At 33.0% G+C, this 23,840-nt stretch overlaps 1 protein-coding gene across 6 annotated transcripts in view; it reads left to right on the top strand.

Moving 5' to 3' along the window:
* Positions 1-23,840, top strand: part of LOC106668129 (rap guanine nucleotide exchange factor 6) — a 283,118-nt gene that overhangs the window by 75,817 nt on the left and 183,461 nt on the right. For all 6 annotated transcript variants that reach the window (XM_014396659.2, XM_014396650.2, XM_014396616.2 and 3 more), the window contains exon 4: positions 14,324-14,407. In XM_014396659.2, coding sequence (XP_014252145.1) covers positions 14,324-14,407 — 84 coding nt within the window. The remainder of the gene's footprint in view (positions 1-14,323; positions 14,408-23,840) is intronic.

Raw genomic sequence — 23,840 nt, 5'->3', positions numbered from 1 at the left:
GATCGTTATCTTCCATCGTCGTAAAGCGATTCACAGTCGTATAACGATGCAGTTTCGAGAGTACATGACCAAACGTTTGCTAGAATGTAAGACAATTTCCTGTAGTACGTGCATCTCAGCTATCTCTCAAGTTTATCTTTTCTAAACGAGCGATCTTGATTAATTATCAATTAAATAAAAGCAGGAGTGCAAGTATGTAAAAACAAATGTACTATAGTTAATGAGAGAAATACGAGTACATAACAAAACGTGGTCTTGAATAATATTGACCCATCCTGTTGAAGGATTGAGAAGGACATTATTAACCCATTAAGGACATTATAGCAACCATCGCGGTGTCGGTGTTTTTAAAAAAAAGATCAATTATTATTGATCGATTATTAATTTTGAATACTGTTATATATTGTTTTTAGTTTAAAAATGGGGTATGCTTGTATGGGCCATACATATAAAGTGCGTGTGTAATTCAGAATATACTTTTTATATCTACTGGGTCATATTTTTAGCCTTATTTTCAAAACTGGTTTCATATTCATGCTTACGACAAAGTTGACAATTTGTAATATTGCTTATTACGTGTTTTCAAGCGTGCTTTACTTTTGAAGTTTGATGTCCCCGGGGTCTGCTTCAAAAAAGCCTACGGCGACGGTTTTATCTCTTTTCATAGTCAGCGATGGGGGGTGGGGGAAAATAGCAGTGAATTCATTCTTACTTGTCGAGTCGAAAACTCCAGCACTTGCTCAAATATGCAAACAGTTCATTAGCGTGTAGAAAGCTACGGTGAAGTGCGGTGCTTTCTAGCGGCGGTCCGTGGAGTCGAAGAGCTTTCTTTGCCACCTTTCGTGAACACTTGGAGGTTCGGGACTCCCTGTTGGTCTGCAAGTCATGTTGATCTGTTGATCAAAATTGATTACCTCAGTGTCTTGTGTGTGTTATTCGCCCCGTAGGTTCATAAAGAGAAGTCATTGTACACAACGTTCAATCAATTAAAAAATGTATCAATTCTAAAATATTTGAACAGATCTCCCTCTCTTTCTTCTCGCTCCCTCTCTATTTTCTCTCTTCTCCCTTCCTCTCGCTCGTCTCCCTTCCTCTCTCTCTCTTCTCCTTTCCTCTCTCTCTCTCTTTTCCCTTCCTCTCTCTCTCTTCTCCCTTCCTCTCTCTCTCTCTCTTCTCCCTTCCTCTCTCTCTCTCTCTCCTCCCTTCCCCTCTCTCTCCCTCCTCCCTTCCCCTCTCTCTCTCTTCTCCATTCCTCCCTCCCTCCCTCCCTCCCTCTCCCACTCTCTCTCCCTCTCCCTCCCTCACTCCCTCCCTACCTCTCTCTCCCTCACTCCCTCCCTACCTCTCTCTCCCTCACTCCCTCCCTACCTCTCTCTCCCTCACTCCCTCCCTACCTCTCTCTCCCTCTCTCTCTCCAAATTTAACATGATAGATATTATTAATTAAATATATCTATAACGATGGAAATTAAACCAATGGAGGTAAAATGCCCCTTTGACTTGTAACTTCCCCGTCCAAATTGCAACAGTTCTATTCTTCTGTCATCAATTCAACAAGTCAAGATTTATGACACATTGTTGCTTATTTGCACCACATTTTACATATACGTATATATGCAAAGATAAAACAATTGTCATTAAACAAATTGAAGGGAAAGTATCACTTCATATCTATCACTGTGTGCAAATAAGAACAGTTCTCTTTTTTATCAACAAATTTTATTGTTACATTACACATATATTTTATTATTTATGCCATATTTAACACATATGTCTTGGCAATTATGTATTATACATAAAATAATTGTTATTAAACAAATTGGAGGGGAAGTATCACTTATGATCTGTCACATTGTGCAAATTTGAACAACTCTCTTGTCACATTTCATTTTTATTATTTAACCATATTTAACATAAATATCATAGCAATTATAAATAAAATTGATGATATTAGACATTAAACAAATTAATGAAATACCACTTCTGACCTGTAACTATAGTTACCTTGTCCCAATTAGACCAGTCTCTTCTATTTCAACTAATTTTATTGGCTCATTTTTGGTTAAAAATGCCATATTAAACATAAATATTTTAGACACAAATAGATCATAAATTTCTACGTATGACTTGTAACTTAGGTTACCTTGTCTGAATTAGAACTGGTCTCTTCTTGGTCAACAAATTTTACTAGAACATTCATAACAAATTTTGATTATTTATGTCATATTTAACATATTAACAATTATTAATCATATATAAAATAATCATAATTAAACAAATTGGAGGGAATGTACAATTCTTAAATATTTTATTATTTATGCCATATTTAACACATATATCTTGGCAATTACAAATTATAGATAAAAATTGTTATTGAACAAATTGGTGGGGAAGTACCACTTCTGATCTGTCACATTTTGCAAATTTGAACAACTCTCGTCACATTTCATTTTTATTATTTAACCATATTTAACATAAATATCTTAGCAACCATAAATAAAATTGATGATATTAGACATTAAAAAAATTAATGCAATACCAGTTCTGACCCGTAACTACAGTTACCTTGGCCAAATTAGACCAGTCTCTTCTATTTCAACTAATTTTATTGGCTCATTTTTGGTGATAAATGCCATATTAAACATAATTATTTTAGACAACAAATAGATCATAAATTCTACATATGACTTGTAACTTAGGTTACCTTGTCTGAATTAGAACTGGTCTCTTCTTGGTCAACAAATTTTATTAGAACATTCATAACAAATTTTGATTATTTATGTCATATTTAACATATTAACAATTATTAATCATATAAATAATTATAATTAAACAAATCGGAAGGAATGTACAATTCTTAAATATTTTATTATTTATGCCATATTTAACACACATATCTTGGCAATTATAAATTGTATAAAAAATAATTGTTATTTAACAAATTAGAGGGAAAGTACCACTTCTGACCTGTCACGTTTTGCAAATTTGAACAGCTCTTTTGTCAGCACATTTCATTTTTATTATTTAACCATATTTAACATAAATATCTCAGCAATTATAAATAAAATTAGACATTAAACAAATCCGTCATAAAATACCACTTCTGACCTGTAACTATAGTTACCTTTCCAAATTAGACCAGTCTCTTTTTTTTAACTAATTTTATTGGTTCATTTTTGGTGATAAATGCCATATTAAACATAAATATCTGATACAATAAATAGACGTGTAATTTAGGTTACCTTGTCCAAATTAGAACTGATCAACAAATTTTATTAGTACATTTATGACAAATTTTGATTATTTTTGCATATTAAACAAACTTACTAGCAACTGTTAATCATATATGAAATAATTATAATTAAACAAATCAGAGGGAATGTACAATACCACTTCTGATTGCCACACTGAAAAATTGAATAGCTCTCTTGTTAATGCATTTTATTTGTAATTATTAATGCCGTATTTAACATCTATTTCTTACCTACTATTAATTAAACATATCTATAACAATGGAAATTAATAGAATATAAATTTCCACTTCTGACTTGTAACTTAGGTTACCTTGCCCAAATTAGAACTGGTCTCTTCTTTGTGAAAAAATTTTATTGGTACATTTATGACAAATTTTGATTATTTACATCATATTTAACATAAATGTCGTAGCGAATATAATTTGTATAGAAAACACTTGAAATTAGTCAATTTGAGTATAAAATGTTTCAGTTCTGACCTGCAACTATTGTTATTAATGTCATGTTAATGTAAATTAGAAGAGAATATTTTATTACCAATATATGTTAGTATTTATCACATTTTACCTATTTGTAGTAGCATTTATAGATTATATGTACAGCAATTGAACTTTGAGGAAAATTATTACCCTAAAAAAATTTAATGTAAAAAGAAGCAAAGTGTTGTGAGTTCTCTTTTCAACCATAAATATTTATTGTTTAAAAATACTTCTAAAATAAGTACCATAGCATACATGCTCAATATAAATATCATTGATGTTATAAATTATATTCAAAACAATTGCAATTAAACCAATCGGAGGAAATTTACCACTTCTGACCTGTCACCGTGTGAATTTTGAAGTCCTCTCTTTTGTCAATGAAGTGTTAGGGTCAGAGTGATTATTTATGAAACAATCAAAATAAATAACTTAGCAAAGTTGTAAGCTAAATAATAAAAAATTACAAAATTAAACAAAAATGGAGGAATATTATCACTCTGCTACCTTTATAAAAGTTTTGCTATGTTTGCATTAGAAATTTCTACCTTTCGTTGACAAAATATATTAATATAAAAGGATTATTTATGCTATGTTCAATACAATTATCACATAATTTATAAAGTATATTGAATGGAAATCTTACTTCTTCTGACTTTTTGTCACTATGGTTACTTAAGAAAATTATCTTAGCCTCTGTTCTTAGTCAACAATTTGTACTGGTACAAACTGTTATTTATACTCTAAATACACAAATATCGTATAAATTAAAAGTTACGCTTAAATTAAACAAAAAGAGGAGAAATTGTCATTTCTATCCTACGACAGACTTCTATCCTTTACACTATGGATTCTGTTGGCAAATTTTTACAGTTCTCTCCTTTATCAACAAATTGTAGTGGTTCAAACTAATTATTTATATCACTATTAACTTAGATATTTATTTTATTATTTTATATGTTCATAAACAAATTGGGAGAAAATTGTAACTTCTGGCATGTCACTAATTATTATTTGGTTTTCCTATGGAAACATTTTTATAATTTCACTCCTTTTTCAAAAAGGAGTACTGATACAAATTGATTATTTATGCCACGTTGAACATAAATATCTTATAAATTATAAAATAAATTAATAATTATTATAGAAATTAGACAAATCCTTAGGAAATTGTCTATTTGGTTTTTACGAGAAAACTTTTATAGTTTCTCTCTCTTGTCACCAATTTCTGCTGGTAATTAATAATAACAGAAATTTAAGAGATTCTGATTGAATTGCCACTTATTGTCAGTGTGGTTACAATGAGAACATTTTTCTAGTTTCTCACCATTGTCAACAATCTACTATTATAAAATCGTTATTTTAACATAAATGTCTTAGCAGTTATAAATTATGTCCATAATGGGTAAACCATATTTTAAGTTCTTGCCTTTAACTTCTACTGATTTCATTTTTTTATTTATGAAACATTTAACATACTAATATCTAAACCGTTATAAATTGTATCTGTAACAATTGAAATTGACAAATAGAGGAGAAATTGCTTCTTCTGACTTGTAACTATGGTTATCTTGCACGAATTAGATCGGCCCTCAAGGTTGTCATCAAATATTTGATGAATAATTGATTTTTCATACTACATTTAATCAAAATAGTGAATCAATTGAAACTTAGATCACTGTGAAATGTGAAGACTTTTCTCCTTTGCCTACAAATTTTATTACTATAAGCTGGCTATTTGTGCAGCACACCTTTGTAACTATAAACTTCAACCGTAATAATTACAATAGTCAACTCGGAGGGAAATTGCCATATTTCTTATTTCTATCAATTTCTTATTTATTTTCTCCTTCATTTAATTTGTTTTTGCATCAAATCAATTTTAATGATGATTTATTGGCCAGTGTTGGATGACGTATTCACAATATGTTTAAAAAATTTTGAAGGTCCCATTTCATGCATTAAGGTAAAAATGTTTATTATCTTCTTTTTAACTTATGGTTTTTCCTTCTGGATGGTGGAAAAATAGGTCATCTCAAAAAAACCCACAACTAGTTTTTATCCACAACGTTTTGGATTTATTTTAAACCTCCCTCAGGTGAGTTAACGATTAATATTTTATAACAGTTTATTTTAAAAAAGAGCCAGTGTGGTACGTATTTAAGTCTTTCAAAGTCTGAACTGTTTGGAGTTTGAAAGACTTAAATATGTACCACACTGGCTCTTTTGTAAAATAAACCGCTATAAAATATTAATGGCTGACGACCACTGTTTTAACCATTGCGTTAACTCCCCTGAGGAAGGATTAAAATATATCCAAAACTGGTTGTGGTTTTTTTGAGATGACCTATTATCCCACCTTCAAGAAGGAAAAATCATAAGTTAAACTGTTGAAGTCGAAATATAAGAAAACATCCCTTCTTTTTGTTGATCCATTAAATTACAAGGAGGGTATAACAAAGAAAAAAATTGACTCCTGATAGATTGTACCAACCATGTACCTTATTTTTGCTTTTAAGCAAACTGGTAGACCATTGTTTAACATATACTCTATGTATGTAATGTAACTACAACCTATTACATAATTCATATATTCAGGGTTTTTTTTAAAAGAAGTTCCTCCCAGTAGATTGTTTTTTATTCAATAGCAGATAAAATAAAACTCACCATAAAACACACTCATGCCCATTTCATGCATTTAAGGTAAAAGAGTTTCTCTTCTTTTTGTTGATCCATTACATTACAAGGAGGGTATAACAAAAAAAAATTGACTTCTGATAGATTGTACCAACCATGTGCCTTATTTTTCTTTTAAGCAAACTGGTAGATCATTTTAACATATGCACTATTTATGTAATGTAACTACAACTTATTACATAATGCATATACTCAGGGTTTTTTTAAAAAAGAAGTTCCTCCTAGTAGATTGTTTTTTATTCTACAGCAGATGAAGTAAAACTCACCATAAAACTCACTCATGCCCATTTCATGCATTTAAGGTAAAAGAGTTTCTCTTCTTTTTGCTGATGCATTAAATTACAAGGAAGGTATAACAAAGAAAAAAATTGACTCCTGATAGATTGTACCAACCATGTGCCTTATTTTTGCTTTTAAGCAAACTGTTAGATCATTATTTAACCCATGCACTATGTATTTTTTTTAAAAAGAAGTTCCTCCCAGTAGATTGTTTTTTATTCTATAACAGATTAAATAAAACTCACCAGACTGCTTAAAACACTTAACAGTTGAAAGAAAATATAGAAAAATATTGAAAACCAAAGTGGAGATATAAATGGATGGTCAGGAGTGATATAAAAAAATGTTATTTTTCATACTGGAAACTAATGTACAACACATTTACTTCCTTCTACCTGAGGTGTTGATTAAAAGTAAAGCCTATTTAAATCTTACCTTGATTTATAAATAGCAACAAAACAATTTGAAATGATACTACTAACAGCATTCGGTTTCTCGAGTTTTATTAATCTGTATAATTCAAATTAATGTGGTCTATTTTTATTGATCACTTACCAATCTTTTCTGTAGAGTTATGCATTTTTAAATGTAGAGGTGGAAGAGCATTTATACGTTGAAATAAAATAAAACAATGTTTGAGCATTTAAAAAAGCTTATTCTAGTTTTATTACTATTAAGTCTTCATTTTTTTTACAAGGCAGAAAACTTAACTTTTAGACAAATGACCATCAGAGTGTATATTTAGTGATATTCCAAAATTGTGTAGGATGCTACAGTCTTCTTTACTGTTTTATTTTGAATATAATAAATATATAAAAATGCAGGGATTTAGTACATTGTAATCATATACAGTTATTTGAAATTCATAAATTATAGTGGTGCTAAGCACCGTGCTTAGTTCTTCATTAGACCAACAGATTGAGTCTCACTTCTCATACTGGGATTGCCATGAAGTGATTCTTTGCAATATGACTACAAATATTTAATTTGTAACAATTCTGTTTTATTTATTATATTCAGTGGTGGTTTTGTGTATTTTTAATTAGTTCATGTCGATATGAAAGCGAAGTTTTATTTCTTTTCATTTTATAGTCATGGTGACATCTCTTTTCTGTTGGTTTTGTCTGGTACTGTCAATCAGTCAATTTCTAGGCAGTCAAACTACTAGTTCTTCTACTTATACGTAATAATATTGAAAAAAATAATATATTTTCTCATTTTTCATTTAAACATGATGTTCGTTAAAACTTGGTTGTGCTATTGCATTTCTTATTTTTGTTATAGGAATGTGGAATACAGTGAATAATAGGCCAGCATATGTAGTGTCAAAAATAATCACTGGAGTTGATATGTTGTTAATAGTTAAAATGTATTATACCATTACAAAATACATGCTTGGTTTAATAAAACCCAATTAGTGCTTTGTTTTAGAATTAGAATGTGTCACAATATATTAGTACAGCACATTATACATTGTATGTATGAATTTTATTACATACAATTTTTTGATTTACAGTATTTGTTTACATAACTATATTCAGTTTGCTCCTGGGCATTATTGCACTTTTTCAGCATTTATCTTAAAAAATACATTACAAAATAGTTTAGTTTTTAAAGACATAAGATAAATAGCAATCAAGAAATATAAAAAATAGCCATATATAATAATTTGTAACAATAGAATTTGTTGACAAATGAGATAACCATTCAAAAACCCTCGTAGTAACACAAGTAATAGTTTCCTTCCAAAGTAATTAATTGTAATTCTTATGGTTGTAGTTTATAATTATTTATAATTGATTTAATATTTAAATTAAATGTGGTATAAATATTCAGTTATTGATCAAATTTTTGACAATAGTTATATTTTATAACTGCTAAGATATTTATGTTAAATGTGACAAAAAAAATTAAATCAATAGAAGTTAAACGATTAAGAATAGGCCATACACGGCTGACACACGGGCACTTGCTGTTGGGCCAAAGCCCCCGCAGGTGCTCCTTATGCAGAGAAAGGTTGCTCGATGTGTCCCACATACTGGAAACGTGTCATGCCTTGGCTCCCTACAGGGAGAGTGTAGGCATGCCATCCAATCGGAAAATGGTACTTGAGCACTGCAGCGAGTTTCTGGGTCCCCTGTTCCGCTTTTTAGGGGAAATTGGGTTTTTTTATTGTATGTAATATCCTATGTGTTGTGTGTCTATATGTTTTGTCTGAGTGCATGTATTTATTAGCGTGAATGACGAGGGGTGAGGGTGAAATATAACGTCATCATCGCCCCTCGAACAGTGAGAGCGTATGAGTGTGTGTTCGGGGTCGATGGCGCAATATTTATAAAAGTACTCCATCGACCCCAATCTAGATTAGTTTGAGTAAAGGTCGGTGGAGGAATATCAAGTACTCCACCGACCAAACGGAATGAGTGTATTTTATAGATGTATTTATTTATATGAATGTAGTGTTTGAAAGTGTAAATAGAATAGACTTAGTTGGGGCTGAAATGACTAGATGTCGGAAGCCCCAGTCAAAAAAAAAAGTTAAAAGTTAAAGGAGAGAATTTTTATAATATGCACCATGGCATCCTTAGTGACAATTCATAAGTGGTCATATCTCCTCTCTTTCATTTTATCCGTTATGGACATAATTTATAATTACTAAGATATTTATGTTAAAATAACGATTTTAGTACTAGTATAGATTGTTGACGAAGGTGAAAAACTACAAAACTGTTAATCTTATAACAGAGGTTACACTGTCAAAAAAATCATAAGATCAGTTAGCTAAGCTGCTATTAAAGCATTAGCATATGAAACAGTCACATCGAAACTAGTCAGTGAATGCATCAAGAATTTCCAAACCTCGGGGAAACACAGCTACCTGATTATATTTTGCGTACGGACATAAGGGAATTTGGGGTAACTAAAAAGCAAACACACCTGTCAGAGGAGGATCTACAAGACTATATACAGACTCTGAACCTTTTCTTCGGATAGCAGAAACAAACACAGACTCTTCCAGAATGGAGCCAAAAAAGACAAGGTGAAGTGGATAATCTCTAGACGTGCTAGTCTAAACTTATACTATAACAACCAATACTAGCAAACTCACTGTTATATACTGGTCACTGGCTTCTACATATCCTGGGTGGGTATATTCAATGATGATCCCATTTGTAGGTTATGCAATGAGTAGGAAGAACAACCACCCTTCTCATCTTCGAATGTGAAGCAACAGCTCAATAGAGATTTAAACTGGGATACAAAGAAAACTCAGGGAAAGGAATTGTAGCAATGATCTAGTACTCAACGATGTAGTTAGATCGTTAGATAGTTAGTTAGTTAGATCTCTAGTACTCAAGATAAGCATTGAGTCTACAGACTGAAATAAGGAACTAGGAAAGGAAAATAAGCCAGAAGGCTACAGTGCTTGAGAAAAAAAAAACTACTTCCTGGTATCCCTTCATCATCATCAAATAAATCTATAATAAAGTGTTAACTGCATATAAAAAATAGATCAAATTATTTGTTATAAGGTCAGTAAATGCCGGTTGTGTGCTTAGTACTTAGATTGACTGCTAGAATGAATCACAATGAATGATACAAAACAGAATGAAATTTAGAACGCAATGCATCATCATCACAACCGATTGTAATAGGATAATTATAACCTAAAAACAATTTAGTTTCAAATTGATTTAATAATCAAAAGCCGTTGTATTATTAAGAAAATCCACGCATCCTTGCTTCCTTGCGTAAGTAGCTTTCTTTTACGCTCCAGGGAAGAAAAATTGTCGTTTTTGATTCATAAGAGGCCTCCGTTACTTCCCCCTTCTCATCAGACCCAGCTGCGCTTTCTAAATAATTCCCTTAAAGTTTTCATTCACCTTTGCAATATTGATTCGCCCGTGTTGCACAGCTTTTGATGATGGGCGACGATCATTTATCCAACGGTGCTCCAAGGGAAATAAATCATGCAGTGGCCCCTTATTTCCACAACATACTGGATCTTTTCTCATTCTAATGCTGTTAGGATAAATTTTTTCTGGTAAATCACCGTACACAATTGTACCTTTTACCTATTGAAATATTGTGGTCTGCTGGGTGTTGAGCCTGTAATTTGGTCCAGTTTGGTCCGTCCATCCTCGCTGTGTCAATTCGTCATTTAGACATCTTCAAAAATTGGTCTACTTGCTATTTTGCGATTTGTTTTAACTGCAATTATAATTCAGAAATCGTGAGATGCAGTATGGTGTGATGTAGGTTTCAGAAAAACATTTTCTTTATCGTGCCAACGTTTCGATCTTTATTGAGATCATCTTCAGGGCCTGGGATTTAAAAGCATTGTTTACATTTAACAAATACATTTAGGATGTGGAAAAGTGAATTTATACAATGCAAAATATATTTTTTATTTTCAATCAAAGTATTTCTACTCACTCAAAGTGTTTGTCTTCTGTGTAATTGTGCCATTCTTGCGTGTCGTGTCGAGAGTGCCAGTGAGATTTTGCTGTTTTATGTTTATATACGTTGGATTTTGAAGGGGTGGGGAAGGAAGTCGGTATAGAAAAGACATTTTTGTATAAGGCGTCGGCTTCTTTGAGGTGAAAAGAGCCGACGAAGGGAAAAAATGTGTTGGTAATGGTTCGGCCAGATTATCCTTTCAGGATTATATAGAAAGGGATAAATAGGAAAAGGAAAGCTAAATTGTTGGAAAATTAGACTATGTGAAAAATATTTGATGTGTGGAATGTAATGTGATGATATAGGTATGTTATCTGTATTGAATTTGATTAATGATATTGGCGTAGCTGCGACTGAGTTTACATGTATCTGTTCTGTAATTGATGCTGTGTTTATCTCTGTTGATATAAACCATTTCTAAGAAATTACGTTTATGTTTGTTTTGTTCTGTGTGTAATACTTTTGGATTTTTGAAGTCGAAATTGTGTTGGTGTTCAAGATGGTGGGTAGCGAGTGCTGTAGGATTTTGCTTAGGTTTTTTGCACTCATAGATATGTTGCTTTACTCTCTTGTCCAGATATTGGGATGTAAGACCGATGTAAGTTGCCGGACAGTTGAAACAGTTGATCTTGTAGATTACGTCAGATTTATTTGTTATTGGTGTGAGAATGGTCACTAATCACCACACATGCAATTACAATTAGAAGTCGCTACAAATCGTAAAGGTTATAACCAAAGGCCAATCCACGATTGAATAGGGCGAAATACTGAAATTCATCTACCTTTAAAAACAAGTCCATTCGATAAATTGCACGCACCATCAAGTGCATGGACAAGATTATTTATACCGCGACTAATGTTTTATTTATAACATGGATTAATTATAGTAGTTTTATAAATTTATTATATATTATAAATTTCACATGCATTGGTTTAGTGGTTACAATTTCCTAGCACACGCTACTTCTGGGTGGAAGTTTACGTGCCATTAGTTGACCCTTTGTGGTTTTCAATGGTAGGTGCTTAATCCGGCAAAAACAACTTCCTACTATGTTTTCATCAGCGTTTATAATCATTTGGTTTTCACAAATTGGCTTTTTATTGCAACTTGATCTAGGTTCAGACATTATGTCATTTCATGTAGATGTAGATGTTATATTCGGGGTGTAATATACTGCGCCCTTTAAGAGGTATTGTCCCCGTTCTCTGCCTAAAGCACATCCATGAGTCCTATTTCATCAAGAAACTTGATTAATAGGCCCGGTTTCAGTGGTTGAAGCTCTTCTATGGTCACATTATACATCTCAAAACATTTCCTCCTGTGGGCTAGTGTGGCTCCGCAGTTTGTTAGTAAATGTGTTGGTGTCTCTTCTGCCTCATTGCAGAATCTGCATGTGCCATCTTGGATTATTCCAATTTTCTTTAAGTGTACATTTAATCTGCAGTGTCCTGTTAGGATTCGCAGTCTGTTCCTGCTTCCTTTGACACATTCTGTGATTTCTTTCCTAGCAAAGTTGGTTAGAAGATTCTTCTTCTATGTCCAATGAATGAATTCCAAAGTTTCCCCTCATTTTCTTTTTGTCCTTCTGTCTGAGATATTCATTAACAGTGTGGATTCCTATGCCACAAAAGGGTTCAGGTCCTATCAGTGGTGTAGCAGTCCCTTTCCTTGCAAGGGTGTCCGCTTTCCCGTTGCCTTCTATTCCCACGTGTCCTGGGACCCAGCAGAGTCTGACGTTATTCTGTATACCTAATATATTTGGTTTGGTTTTGCAGTTCAGCACCATCCTTGAACTAATGGTATTTGAGCTTAGTGCCTTGATGGTAACTTGGCTATCTGACATGATAGCTATATTCTTGTTTTTGTACCCTTTACTTAGGTTGAATTGGGTACATCTTTCGATTGCATGAATCTCAGCTTGGAAGATACTGGTGTATTTTCCCATGGGTTCTGAGTATTTGGTTCCAGGTCCAAATACTCCTGCCCCTGTACCTTCTTGTGTTCTACATCCATCTGTGTACCAGAGGATGGTGCCATTTTTAAAAGAGTTATTTCCCTCTCTTTCCCATTCCTTTTTGGTACCCAGGTTTATTCGCAAGTTTTGGTTAAATTCAAACATCCAGTTCATGTCGTCTCTTGGAACCATGAGTATCGGATGGTCTTTCCATAGTTTATTGCTATCTCTCCATTTCAGTTTTATTCCTGTTGGAGGTTTCATTTCATTTCATAGATGGGTTTTGTTTCAAAAGGACTAAAAGCGACTAAAATATAGAATTTTTTTATTAGTTTCATGATATTTACAATTAAATTTTGTAGTTGGTCGTTTCCGTTTATTTTGGTCTGCCTATCCTCGCTGTTTTGGCGCGTTTCAGCATTTCGTTGGGTCGTCGGTGCCTCACCCTTCTTATAACCCTTACCACTGAATGCGACGAACTGAATCGTAGTATAGCCAGACCAAACTCACCCATCACTCCTCAGGCTTTTCAGTCTTGAGTAGGCTGCTTATATCCCTGACCCACCATGATGACTGTACATCATCCCGTAGACCTAATGAGAAAATCTCACAATTATATTTCAACTAAAGCGATTTGTTAATGGATTTACTTCTTGCCCCTTTACATTTTACAAATTATAAAAGTACACAAGCGACGTTTTATGTATTTTTGATGATTTCTTGATATTTATAATTACATTTGTAGCTTGGTGATTTCCGATCATTATGATCTACTTGTCGTCGCAGTTTTGATCTGTCGGACGCGTTTCACCATTTTTGGTTTCTTAATTTGTCGGTGCCTCACCCTGCTTATAACTCCTACTTCCAGGGAACGACCAAACTACGAATGAAACTCGCAGACCTCAAGGAAATATCTCACACTTCTTTTTCTATTGTAGCCTCAAAATCCACTTGATTTTGAATATATTAAAATTAACTTTGTAAATCTAATATTATATATAGTGGTAAAAATTTGAAAATATGTTTTTTTCCTTTATAATATAAAGTTGAGTAAATCAATAATCGAGGAGGAAAAAAAATGTTTTAATTCAAATCCTTCCATGACGCCCTTAACCAAATATGTACACAGCACAAATCTTTTACAGGCCGTTTTTGTTTGTACTTTTTGTAAGACTAATTTATTTATTTTTCTGTTTTAGTACCGGTGAATTATCGTCATGCTGGTATATACTGCTGTCCGGATCGGTGTTTATCGACGGATCCATGTTTCTCCCCACTTCAAGGTATGTAAACAAAAGCGGAATTCTTATAAACAGAAACTGTTAAACCAATTTCGAACAGTGTCGGTGACCTAGTATGCCTGTCTGTATTTTCTTGGAACAGAGATTTAAAATATTGGTCGTGTAATTTTTTTCATTATTCTGATTATGTGTACGAGCAATGGGATGTCTACCTGTTTTAGTCTGTAAAATGCGTTTCGGGTTGCGCCACTTCAGGGTTATAAGCAGGGTGAGGATATAGATTTCTCAATAAAATATAAATGTGTAGAGATTAGTGACCGTTAATCGATCTGAATAGATATCGTGAGATGCGGTCGGGTGTGATGTAGGTTTCAGAAAAACATTTTCTTTATCGTGCCAACGTTTCGATCTTTTATTGAGATCATCTTCANGCCCTGAAGATGATCTCAATAAAAGATCGAAACGTTGGCACGATAAAGAAAATGTTTTTCTGAAACCTACATCACACCCGACCGCATCTCACGATATCTGAATAACCATAAAATATAAAGTGTAGGACATGTCCCATTCCTGTCATTCCTGGTAAAAGTAAAGGCTTTAATATCTTCTGTAATTCTGATCATTTTGACTTAATATAGGACAAATACAAATGAACAAAACAGGCCGTGTAAAACGCATTAATAAATCATTCGCCATAATGATACATATCGCTTAATCTACTGATAACGTTCATCATAACGCCGACCAACAGAATTAAGCAGTAAATTAAATTGGTTGAGAATGAACTATATTTATCTTCAAATTGACCATTTATGCTAGATTTGTTGAGGTGGTTGGTCGTGGTAGATACTGCGTCCATCAGGTAGGACTATGCTTCTACACATATGGGTTATAGGTCACTTTTAAATTACGGTTTTCTTATACCAGCTCCGTAGCCATGTTGGCTTCTTAGTGAAATTTACTGAATTGGGCTTTTCCTTGCCCGTGAATAGGAAACATTTTCCTTGTTAGGCCTTTGCAGTAACATATGGTATATACTGTTTCTTCCTATTCATTTTGGCAGAAGCATACGTTATGTTTTCTTATGTTACTGCCAGTCGGCAATATTGCCATGATCAGAAGTTTTTTCCAGTTTTGTTGCAGGTTGTCGTAAGTTTTTTGTGGAAGTAGACCACGTCATGTAGTAATGTTCACCAGTTATGTGTTAACTAAATCCATTCGGGAGTCGCTCTTTTTTTAATGGCAGTTTGTAATTACTGCGGATCCATAAACTTCTTTACTCTTTTGATCTGTTACATTACTGGCAAAGGAACTTAGGACATCAGAAAGTCGTGGAGAGATGCCAACAGCTGACATGGATGGAAGAACTTTGTGCCCTATCACTGCGATCAAGGAAGTTTGTGTGTCCAAGAACCTAATTTTTCCCACTGCACTTACACATAAAGTCCGTGATCTTACCTCAAGTGAGTCCAGTGCAATCTGGACCTTTTAACCCTTTAATTCCCCCCCCTTTTTTTTTATTGTGCGATTTTGATCCCTCCAGCTACCAGAGTCGTTGAATGGTATCCCATGGTGCTTTCTGCAGTACTTATAATTTGGCATGTGAAGTACCTAGGAAACAAGGAATCCACATGCCCAATATCACTTCTCTTCCCAATTCCTCTCCTAGGTTTCCATAAATTTTTTATCTATGGTTTTTATGATAGCTCCGTAGCCATAGTGACTCCTTATTCTTTACAGAACAACAGAATTACGCAGGAAATGAAATTGGTTGAGAATGAATATATTTATCTTCAAATTGACCATTTATGCTAGATTTGTTGAAGTGGTTGGTGGCAGTGCGCCCATCAGGTATGACTATGCTTCTACACAAATGGGTTATAGGTCACTTTTAAATACAGGTTTCTTATGCCAGCTCCGTAGCCAGGTTGGCCTCTTATTTAAATTTACTGAATTGGGCTTTTCTTTGCCCGTGAGTTGGAAAAATTTCCTTGTTAGGCCTTGGCAGCAACATTTGGCATATACTGCTGATTCCTACTCATCTTGACAGAATCAATATGTTGTCTTATGTCACTGCCAGTCAACAATACTTCCATGATAAGAAGTTTTCTGGTTTTGTTGAAGGTATGTCTATGTTCTTTGTGGAAGTACACCACGAACCTGGAGTTATAAGTTCACTTGATCCATTCGGCAATTGATCCTTTTTTATGGTAGTTTGTAATTATTATTTAGATGTGTAGATGTATAGTTCCGGGGTGTACTGCGCCATTTAAGAGCTGTTATATCCCCCGTGCTCTGCCTAAAGCACATCGGTGAGTCCTATTTCATCAAGAAACTTGATTAGTAGGCCCGGTTTCAATGGTTGAAGCTCTTCTACGGTCACATTATACATCCCAAAACATTTCCTCCTGCGGGTTAGTGTAGCTCGGCAGTTTGTAAGTAAATGTGCTGGTGTCTCTTCTGCTTCCTTGCAGAATCTGCTTGTGCCATCTTGGATTATTCCAATTTTCTTTAAGTGCCCGTTTAACTTGCAGTGTCCTGTTAGGAATGCTATCAGGATTCGCAGTTTGTTCCTGCTTCCCTTGACACATTCTGTAATTTCTTTCCTTCCAAAATTGGTTAGAAGATTGTCGGATTGTCTGTGTCCAATGAGTGAATTCCAAAGTTTGCTCATTTTCTTTTTGCCCTTCTGTCTGAGATACTCGTTAATAGTGTGGGTTCCTATGCCACAGAATGGTTCAGGTACTATCAGCGGTGTAATTATTATAGCGTTACTACTATTTTTATCACATTTAAACCCTATTTTTATCTATAATTTTATTTGCCGAGACAGCTTTGTATGTTCGTTATAGCTAATCCGAGCGCTTTTGAGATTCTGAATCTGATTGAATTGCTTGATAGCAGATCGGCACAACAGATTTCACGCTGGAACTTTGATCGTTATTTAATTCAAACAAAGTACCTAGTTTCTTTGTACAGGACAAACTGAAGTTATACAATGGAAATGGTATATTACCAGTTGAATTTCAGCTACCAGTTCAATTCAAACAAAAGAATTTATCACGGTCAGCTTCTGTTTTGCAAATAGTGCATTTCAATCAATGTCCCGAATTGCGGGGAAAAAGGGAGAAAGATTAACAGCTTTGGGCTTTTTGCCTTTCATCAGCCCTCGCAAACACTTCTAGCCGGTGGAATTTATGACCTCCCATTATTATAAAGGGTATCCGGGGTAATATGAATCGGAGGATTATCTCTTTGAGGGAGCTGAAGTTTCAATTGAAATCTTCTTTATTTTATTTGCACTTCTTTTCGGCCAAAGCCTGTATCGAATAGTTAATTAAAATTAGATATTAAACAAGTTCAAATAATAAAGTTTTAAAAAAATGTATTTTTTCAAAATAGTTAAAACGAAATCTCTTTTAAAATATAAAAATATATTTTCCTCCTCACGATACAAATTTATTTAAAGTAATGCAGTTGACGTTTATATCTTTTTTATTCGGTTAAATATTAGTCTGGACTGGCCCCAAGTAAATATTATGCTCATTTTTTTATTTAATAAATTGCTGCTCTTCTTTGTTTTTGACCTACAAATGGTTGTTTTTGAAGTGGGACGGAAGAAATTAAACTTTCACTTCCAGTTTCATTGTTCAAGTGAAATATTATCACACAAAAAATTAGACTGATAAATATTTGCTCTTGAATTTTTATTGCTGTACAAAAACATTAGCGAAAGAATTGCGACCACTCATCTGATTTTAATAGTTGTGGATAATTAGTCTTCTAGTTGGAAAACGGCATCTTGAAATCCTTGAGAGTAGATCCAATCCCAGAGAAATTTACCCTTTAAAATAAAAAATAAAGAAAGAATATGGAGCCACTATGGCTACGGGGAGCTATCATAAAAAGCGTAGATAGAAAACGTATGGAAACTTAGGAGAAGAATTGGGAAAAGAAGTGATATTGGGCATGTGGACTCCTTGGTTTCTAGGTACTTCACATGCCAAATGAACACAGAAGGTCTTACTGCAGAAAAGAGATGGAAGAAAAGTCGACCATTCAACGACTCTGGTAGTTGGAGGGATCAACATCGCACAATCCCCGGTATTAATGGGAGGAAATTAAAGGGTTAAAAGTTCCATATTGCACTGGACACACTTGAGGTAAGATCACGGACTTTATGTGTAAGTGCATTGGGAAAAATTAGGTTCTTGGACACACAGACTTCCTTGATCGCAGTGGATCATAGGGCACAAATTTTTTCTATCCCTGTTGGCATCTCTCCATGACTTTCTGTTGTCCTAAGTTCCTTTTCCAGTAATGTAACAGAGTAAAAGGGTAAAGAAGTTTATCTATCCGCAGTAATTACAAACTGCCATAAAAAATGAACAATTCCCGAATGGATCAAGTTAACTCATAACTGGTGAACATTACTGCAGGATCGTGGTCTACTTCCACAAAAAACTTACGACCTGCATCAGAACTGGAAAAAACTTCTGATCATGGCAGTATTGCTGACTAGCAGTAACATAAGACAACATAACGTATGGTTCGGCCAAAATGAATAGGAAGAAACAGTATATACCATATGTTACTGCAAAGGCCTAACAAGGAAAATGTTTCCTATTCACGGGCAAGGAAAAGCCCAATTCTGTAAATTTAACTAGGAAGCCAAATAGCTGGCATAAAAAACACCTATAACTTGAAAGTGAGGTATAACCCATATGTGTAGAAGCATAGTCATACCAGTTGGGCGCACTGCCACCAACCACTTGAACAAATCTAGCCTAAATGGTTAATGTGAAAATAAATAGAGTTTATTCGAAATTAAGAAACGTTAATTTGAAATTAAAAAGCGAATATTTTTAAAATATAAAAATAATGTGGCTCGTAAAAACCACAATTTCTCACATTTCTCAAGTTATATGAAATATGAAAAATAATTTTAATATGCCATATTTACTTAGTGGTCATAATTGACCATATTAATTATTCTTTTTATCTAAGGTTTTTGGTTGAGATGAAAAGAATAATTAATTGGAATTTTAATATGGTTTTTCACATTTTAAATTTATTTTTCTGAAAAAAGAAATTTATTTTAAGCACCAAGCAAAACGAAAGCACTTAAATATGTTGTATTTTTCGGTTCCCCATAAAAATTCATAACTCCTCTGGATGTTATCCAAATTGAACGCTCCTTTGAGCCTACGTCAACCACGTTTAGATTTTATTTTATTATAAGTAAGAAAAAAAGATGAAATCAACAAAATCACCTCGAACCTGATATTATATTAATACAGTTCTAATTTATTTTGGAGGAGACGTTTGTGCCATTACTTTTAATTTATAAGGTTAAGGTTCTAAACCCTTGTAAAGTTTCCGGTTGTTTTGTGGAACTGTTTCAAACTGACGACATTATGAAATTATTTTTGCATTTTTCCAACAAAATTCAATTGAAAAGAAGAATATATTGAGAACATTTTATTTTATTTTGCCAAAGTGAAAAAAACTAATATCAATTTTGTTTCTTGGTTAAACATATTTTAGCTTACTTTACTACGTCGCTTGATCACGAATATCTATTTCAATATTTAAGAAACTCATGCTATAGCTAGCATCGAATACAATTTTGTCCGAACTTAGCAAAGCAAGTAAATGTATATATATAAACCAAGTTGTTATTCGTTTTTTGCACCCTTGAATATAAATTTTTGGGGAAAATGGTCCCACATCCGCAGCCGTTTGATTGAAAGTTATTGCTGGTAATTTCGTCATTAAACCTCTCTTATTCGGGGAATTTAACTATAATAAAACATTCAACGGTTCATCGCCTAATTTTGAAGTAAAAATTATATTGGGGTACCTAGTGCAGGTTTTATTGAACGAAGACAACCGAGGTTCCTATAAATTCCCATTTAAAGTATTTTCCAAGCCTAACGGGCTTCCCTCTTCAGAAGTTCAGAGTTCCAGAAATATTAGAGGTATTTAGTCAAACTCTACTAACCGTAATGTGTTGCAGTCAAGAATTTTTGTGAGCAAGTATGCTTTTTCGGGACTAATAGCAGTCTTGGGTCAGCTAACCCGTGTGCAAGGTGCTATTTCATAGTTATGCGTACAACATAGATATTAATTTTTATTATGTTTCGTGGTCTGCTTGACCAAATAAATTATTTTCAATTAATTAAGGTTTGGGTTGAGATAAAAAAGTCTGTGTCACAAGCGGGATTCGAACCCACAACCTTTATCTCAACCAAAACCTTATTTAATTGAAAAGAATTTATTTGGTCAAGCGGACCACGAAACCTAATAAAATGTAATAAGCAAAACGAAGCTCGCTATGATCGCGGCACGGTTACAAAATTCTGAACATATCAAGCATTTTCTGGAAGTTCAATTAATTAAGTTGTTAGTTGAGATAAAAAAGTCAGTTTCACGAGCGGTTTTCGAACCCACGACCTTCGGTTTGATACGCCGCTACTCTACCACTTGAGCAATCCTGATTTCGATCCTCTCGGGCACTAACCTCCAATCTCAACCCCACTTCTTGAATTTTCCCTCCTTTATGTCATTTTTCGAATGTCAGGCGTATCAAGCCGAAGGTCGTGGGTTCGAATCCCGCTCGTGACAATTGACTTTTTTATCTCAACTAAAAACCTTATTAATTGAATGATATTAATTGGTCAAGCGGACAACGAAAAATAGTGAATTTAATTAATTAAAATGAAGTATACTTCACTAAAGCTCTCCGTGGCCATTTCACTTGTCGCCGAGAATCAAATAGATTACACGACATAGTGGATCGAGGTCACGATAGCTCAAGTGGTAGAGCAGCGGCGTATCTAGCCGAAGATCGTGGGTTCGAATCCCGCTCGTGACACTGACTTTTCATCTCAACCAAAACCTTAATTAATTGAATAGATATTAATCCTTTTTAATGATCGTATTCACATCATAAAGATGGTCAAGTAGGATAAATTCAGTTTTTACAATTTACATCAAGTCACTTTTAAATGGATAATCTATTTATTCTGCTTAAAAAATGGATTAATAATTTATTAATCGCGATTATCATAAAATTTTTGAAAATATTTCTTGGGCACGTTTATTGCATAAGAAAATCTAAAAAGGTTGTTCACTTACATTTGTAATAGGATAATTTATCACTACATAACGGTTATGTAATTATCAAAATTATACCATATGTTTTGTTGATTGATACTGTTTATTCTAGAGAAAAGAACATCTCGCAATAACGTTTCAACTCTACTTGTTTAATTAATTTTAATTAAGGAACAATAAAGAATAGGCCAAACTATTAATTAGTTTCTGCCCTAGATAGATTGAATTTAATGATCTTGTCAATATTAATTATATACTAAAGTTAACTTAATGTTATAACCAAATTGTTAATTATTAAATGCAATTTCTCAATTAAGTTGAATGGGCCAGTGATATTGCGCGATATGCTGTTGCTAGAGGGTAGAAAGTGACCTACCAATGCTCGATATTTTAGTCGTCGACGTAAAAGAAAATCATCAAAGTTATTATTCACTTTATGAGTTTTTTGCCGTCAGCCACAAGTTTAATTTCAGGTTGACCAATGTATGTTTTGTCAGGCTATGTTGGTACAAGGGTGGTTAAATCTTGTTTGGAAGGTACTACCAGCCAGTGCAAAGGTTTTGAAGTTCCGAGATGTTTCACTCTTATTAAGGCGGTATAATGGGGGTCTCTTGTTAATTAATTCTCCCCAATATCGTCAGAAGAAAGTGGAAAGTTATGGCGGTATTGTGGGTTACTTTCCACACGGCTGTTCTCAGAGGCGTGGTCGATACCTCGTTGGGTACTTTCGTTTTTCACTTTACATTGTTCGCCACGTTTGGTAAGGAATGTCGCCCGCGTGACTTCAGCCGAGTTACCCACGACAGGTCGGATTTCGAAATTTTCAACTGATCTTTTAGAACACGAATTTCCACCGGGCCGGTGTTGTATTTGAGGTCAACAGACTTTAGTCATGTTTGGGCCTTAAATGTCCCACTTGGCATTGTCCAGGGAGGGCTTCTTCTCCCACTTAATAGTTGTTCCTGAATGAACTATCGTCTACTACACTTTTACGAGGCCCCTTATTTACGTCAAAGCCCACAAGCTCGACATATTTGTCATGTAATTTTTTTTCCCGGTTCTTTTCATACATGTACTTATGCTTACAAATGTGCTTACCGTTGATAACATGAACCAAGGGGTGTTTAGCACATACATATTATATCAATTATCACAATTAAACATATACAGCTTTTTTTCTGTCAAATTATATTTGAGTAGTTTTTGTAATATAAAGTAATTGGGCTCTCAGAAGACCATATGAAAATAAATTATACATAAAATTAAAAATTATATAAAATTAAATATAAAAACATCTTTTTTTAATGAGAGAACTTTTTATAGATATAAAATAATTAGGCTCTTAAAAACCATATGAAAATTAATTAGAATAAAAAATTATATAAAATGAAATATAAAAGTGAAGGATACTTTTTTTAATTATAGAAATATGATAAATCGTGGTTTTTGAGTGCACAATTATTTTATATTTAAAAAATTTCAATTAAAAATAATTGTTTTAATATTTAATTTTATAATTGGGCTCTCAGAAGACCATATGAAAATAAATTATAGATAAAATTAAAATTTATATAAAATTAAATATAAAAACATCTTTTTTTAATGAGAGAACTTTTTATAGATATAAAATAATTAGGTTCTTAAAAAACATAGGAAAATTAATTAGGATAAAAAATTATATAAAATAAAAATAAAAGGTCCTTCCTTTAATTACAGAAATGTGATAAATTGTGGTTTTTGAGTGCCCAATTATTTTATATTTAATAAAATCTCAATTTAAAAGAAGAAGAATTAATTTGTTTTAATATTTATTTTTATAATATTGGGCTCTTAAAAGCCATATCAAAATTAATTAAAATAAAAAATTATAAAAATAAAATACATAAATAACGGATACTTTTTTCAATTATAGAAATGTGATCAATTGGTTTGGAGTGTCCTGTTATTTTTTTTTTTAATCAATTTAAAAGAAGAATAATTAAAAACATTTAATTTAATATAAGTTTTAGTTTTAATTGAAATTAATTTTCATACGGTCTTTCTAACATACAAATATTTAATTTAAAAAATGTAATTTTCACATGGTCACAGAATTGTTATATATTTAACATTCCTAATTTTAATTGTAATTAATTTTCGTGTAGTCTTTTAGGTCCTATTATTTTATATTTATTTATTTTTTAAATGTAGGGTTTTTACTTTAAGTGCTTTTATTTCATGTAATATCCTCGGACTTTTTGATGTTTTAAAGAAAGAGTTGATTTGAAATTAAAACCGATTAATTTGAAGGCTCCAAATGTTAATTGTATGTGAAAAATGGTCAATTTGAGAGGAATTTTACTTTACGTGCTTTTAT

The sequence above is a fragment of the Cimex lectularius genome, unplaced genomic scaffold (genome assembly GCF_000648675.2).
Source record: "Cimex lectularius strain Harlan isolate CLEC.00 unplaced genomic scaffold, Clec_2.1 scaffold187, whole genome shotgun sequence".
Taxonomy (NCBI): domain Eukaryota; kingdom Metazoa; phylum Arthropoda; class Insecta; order Hemiptera; family Cimicidae; genus Cimex; species Cimex lectularius.
This window is presented reverse-complemented; position numbering and strand designations above follow the sequence as displayed.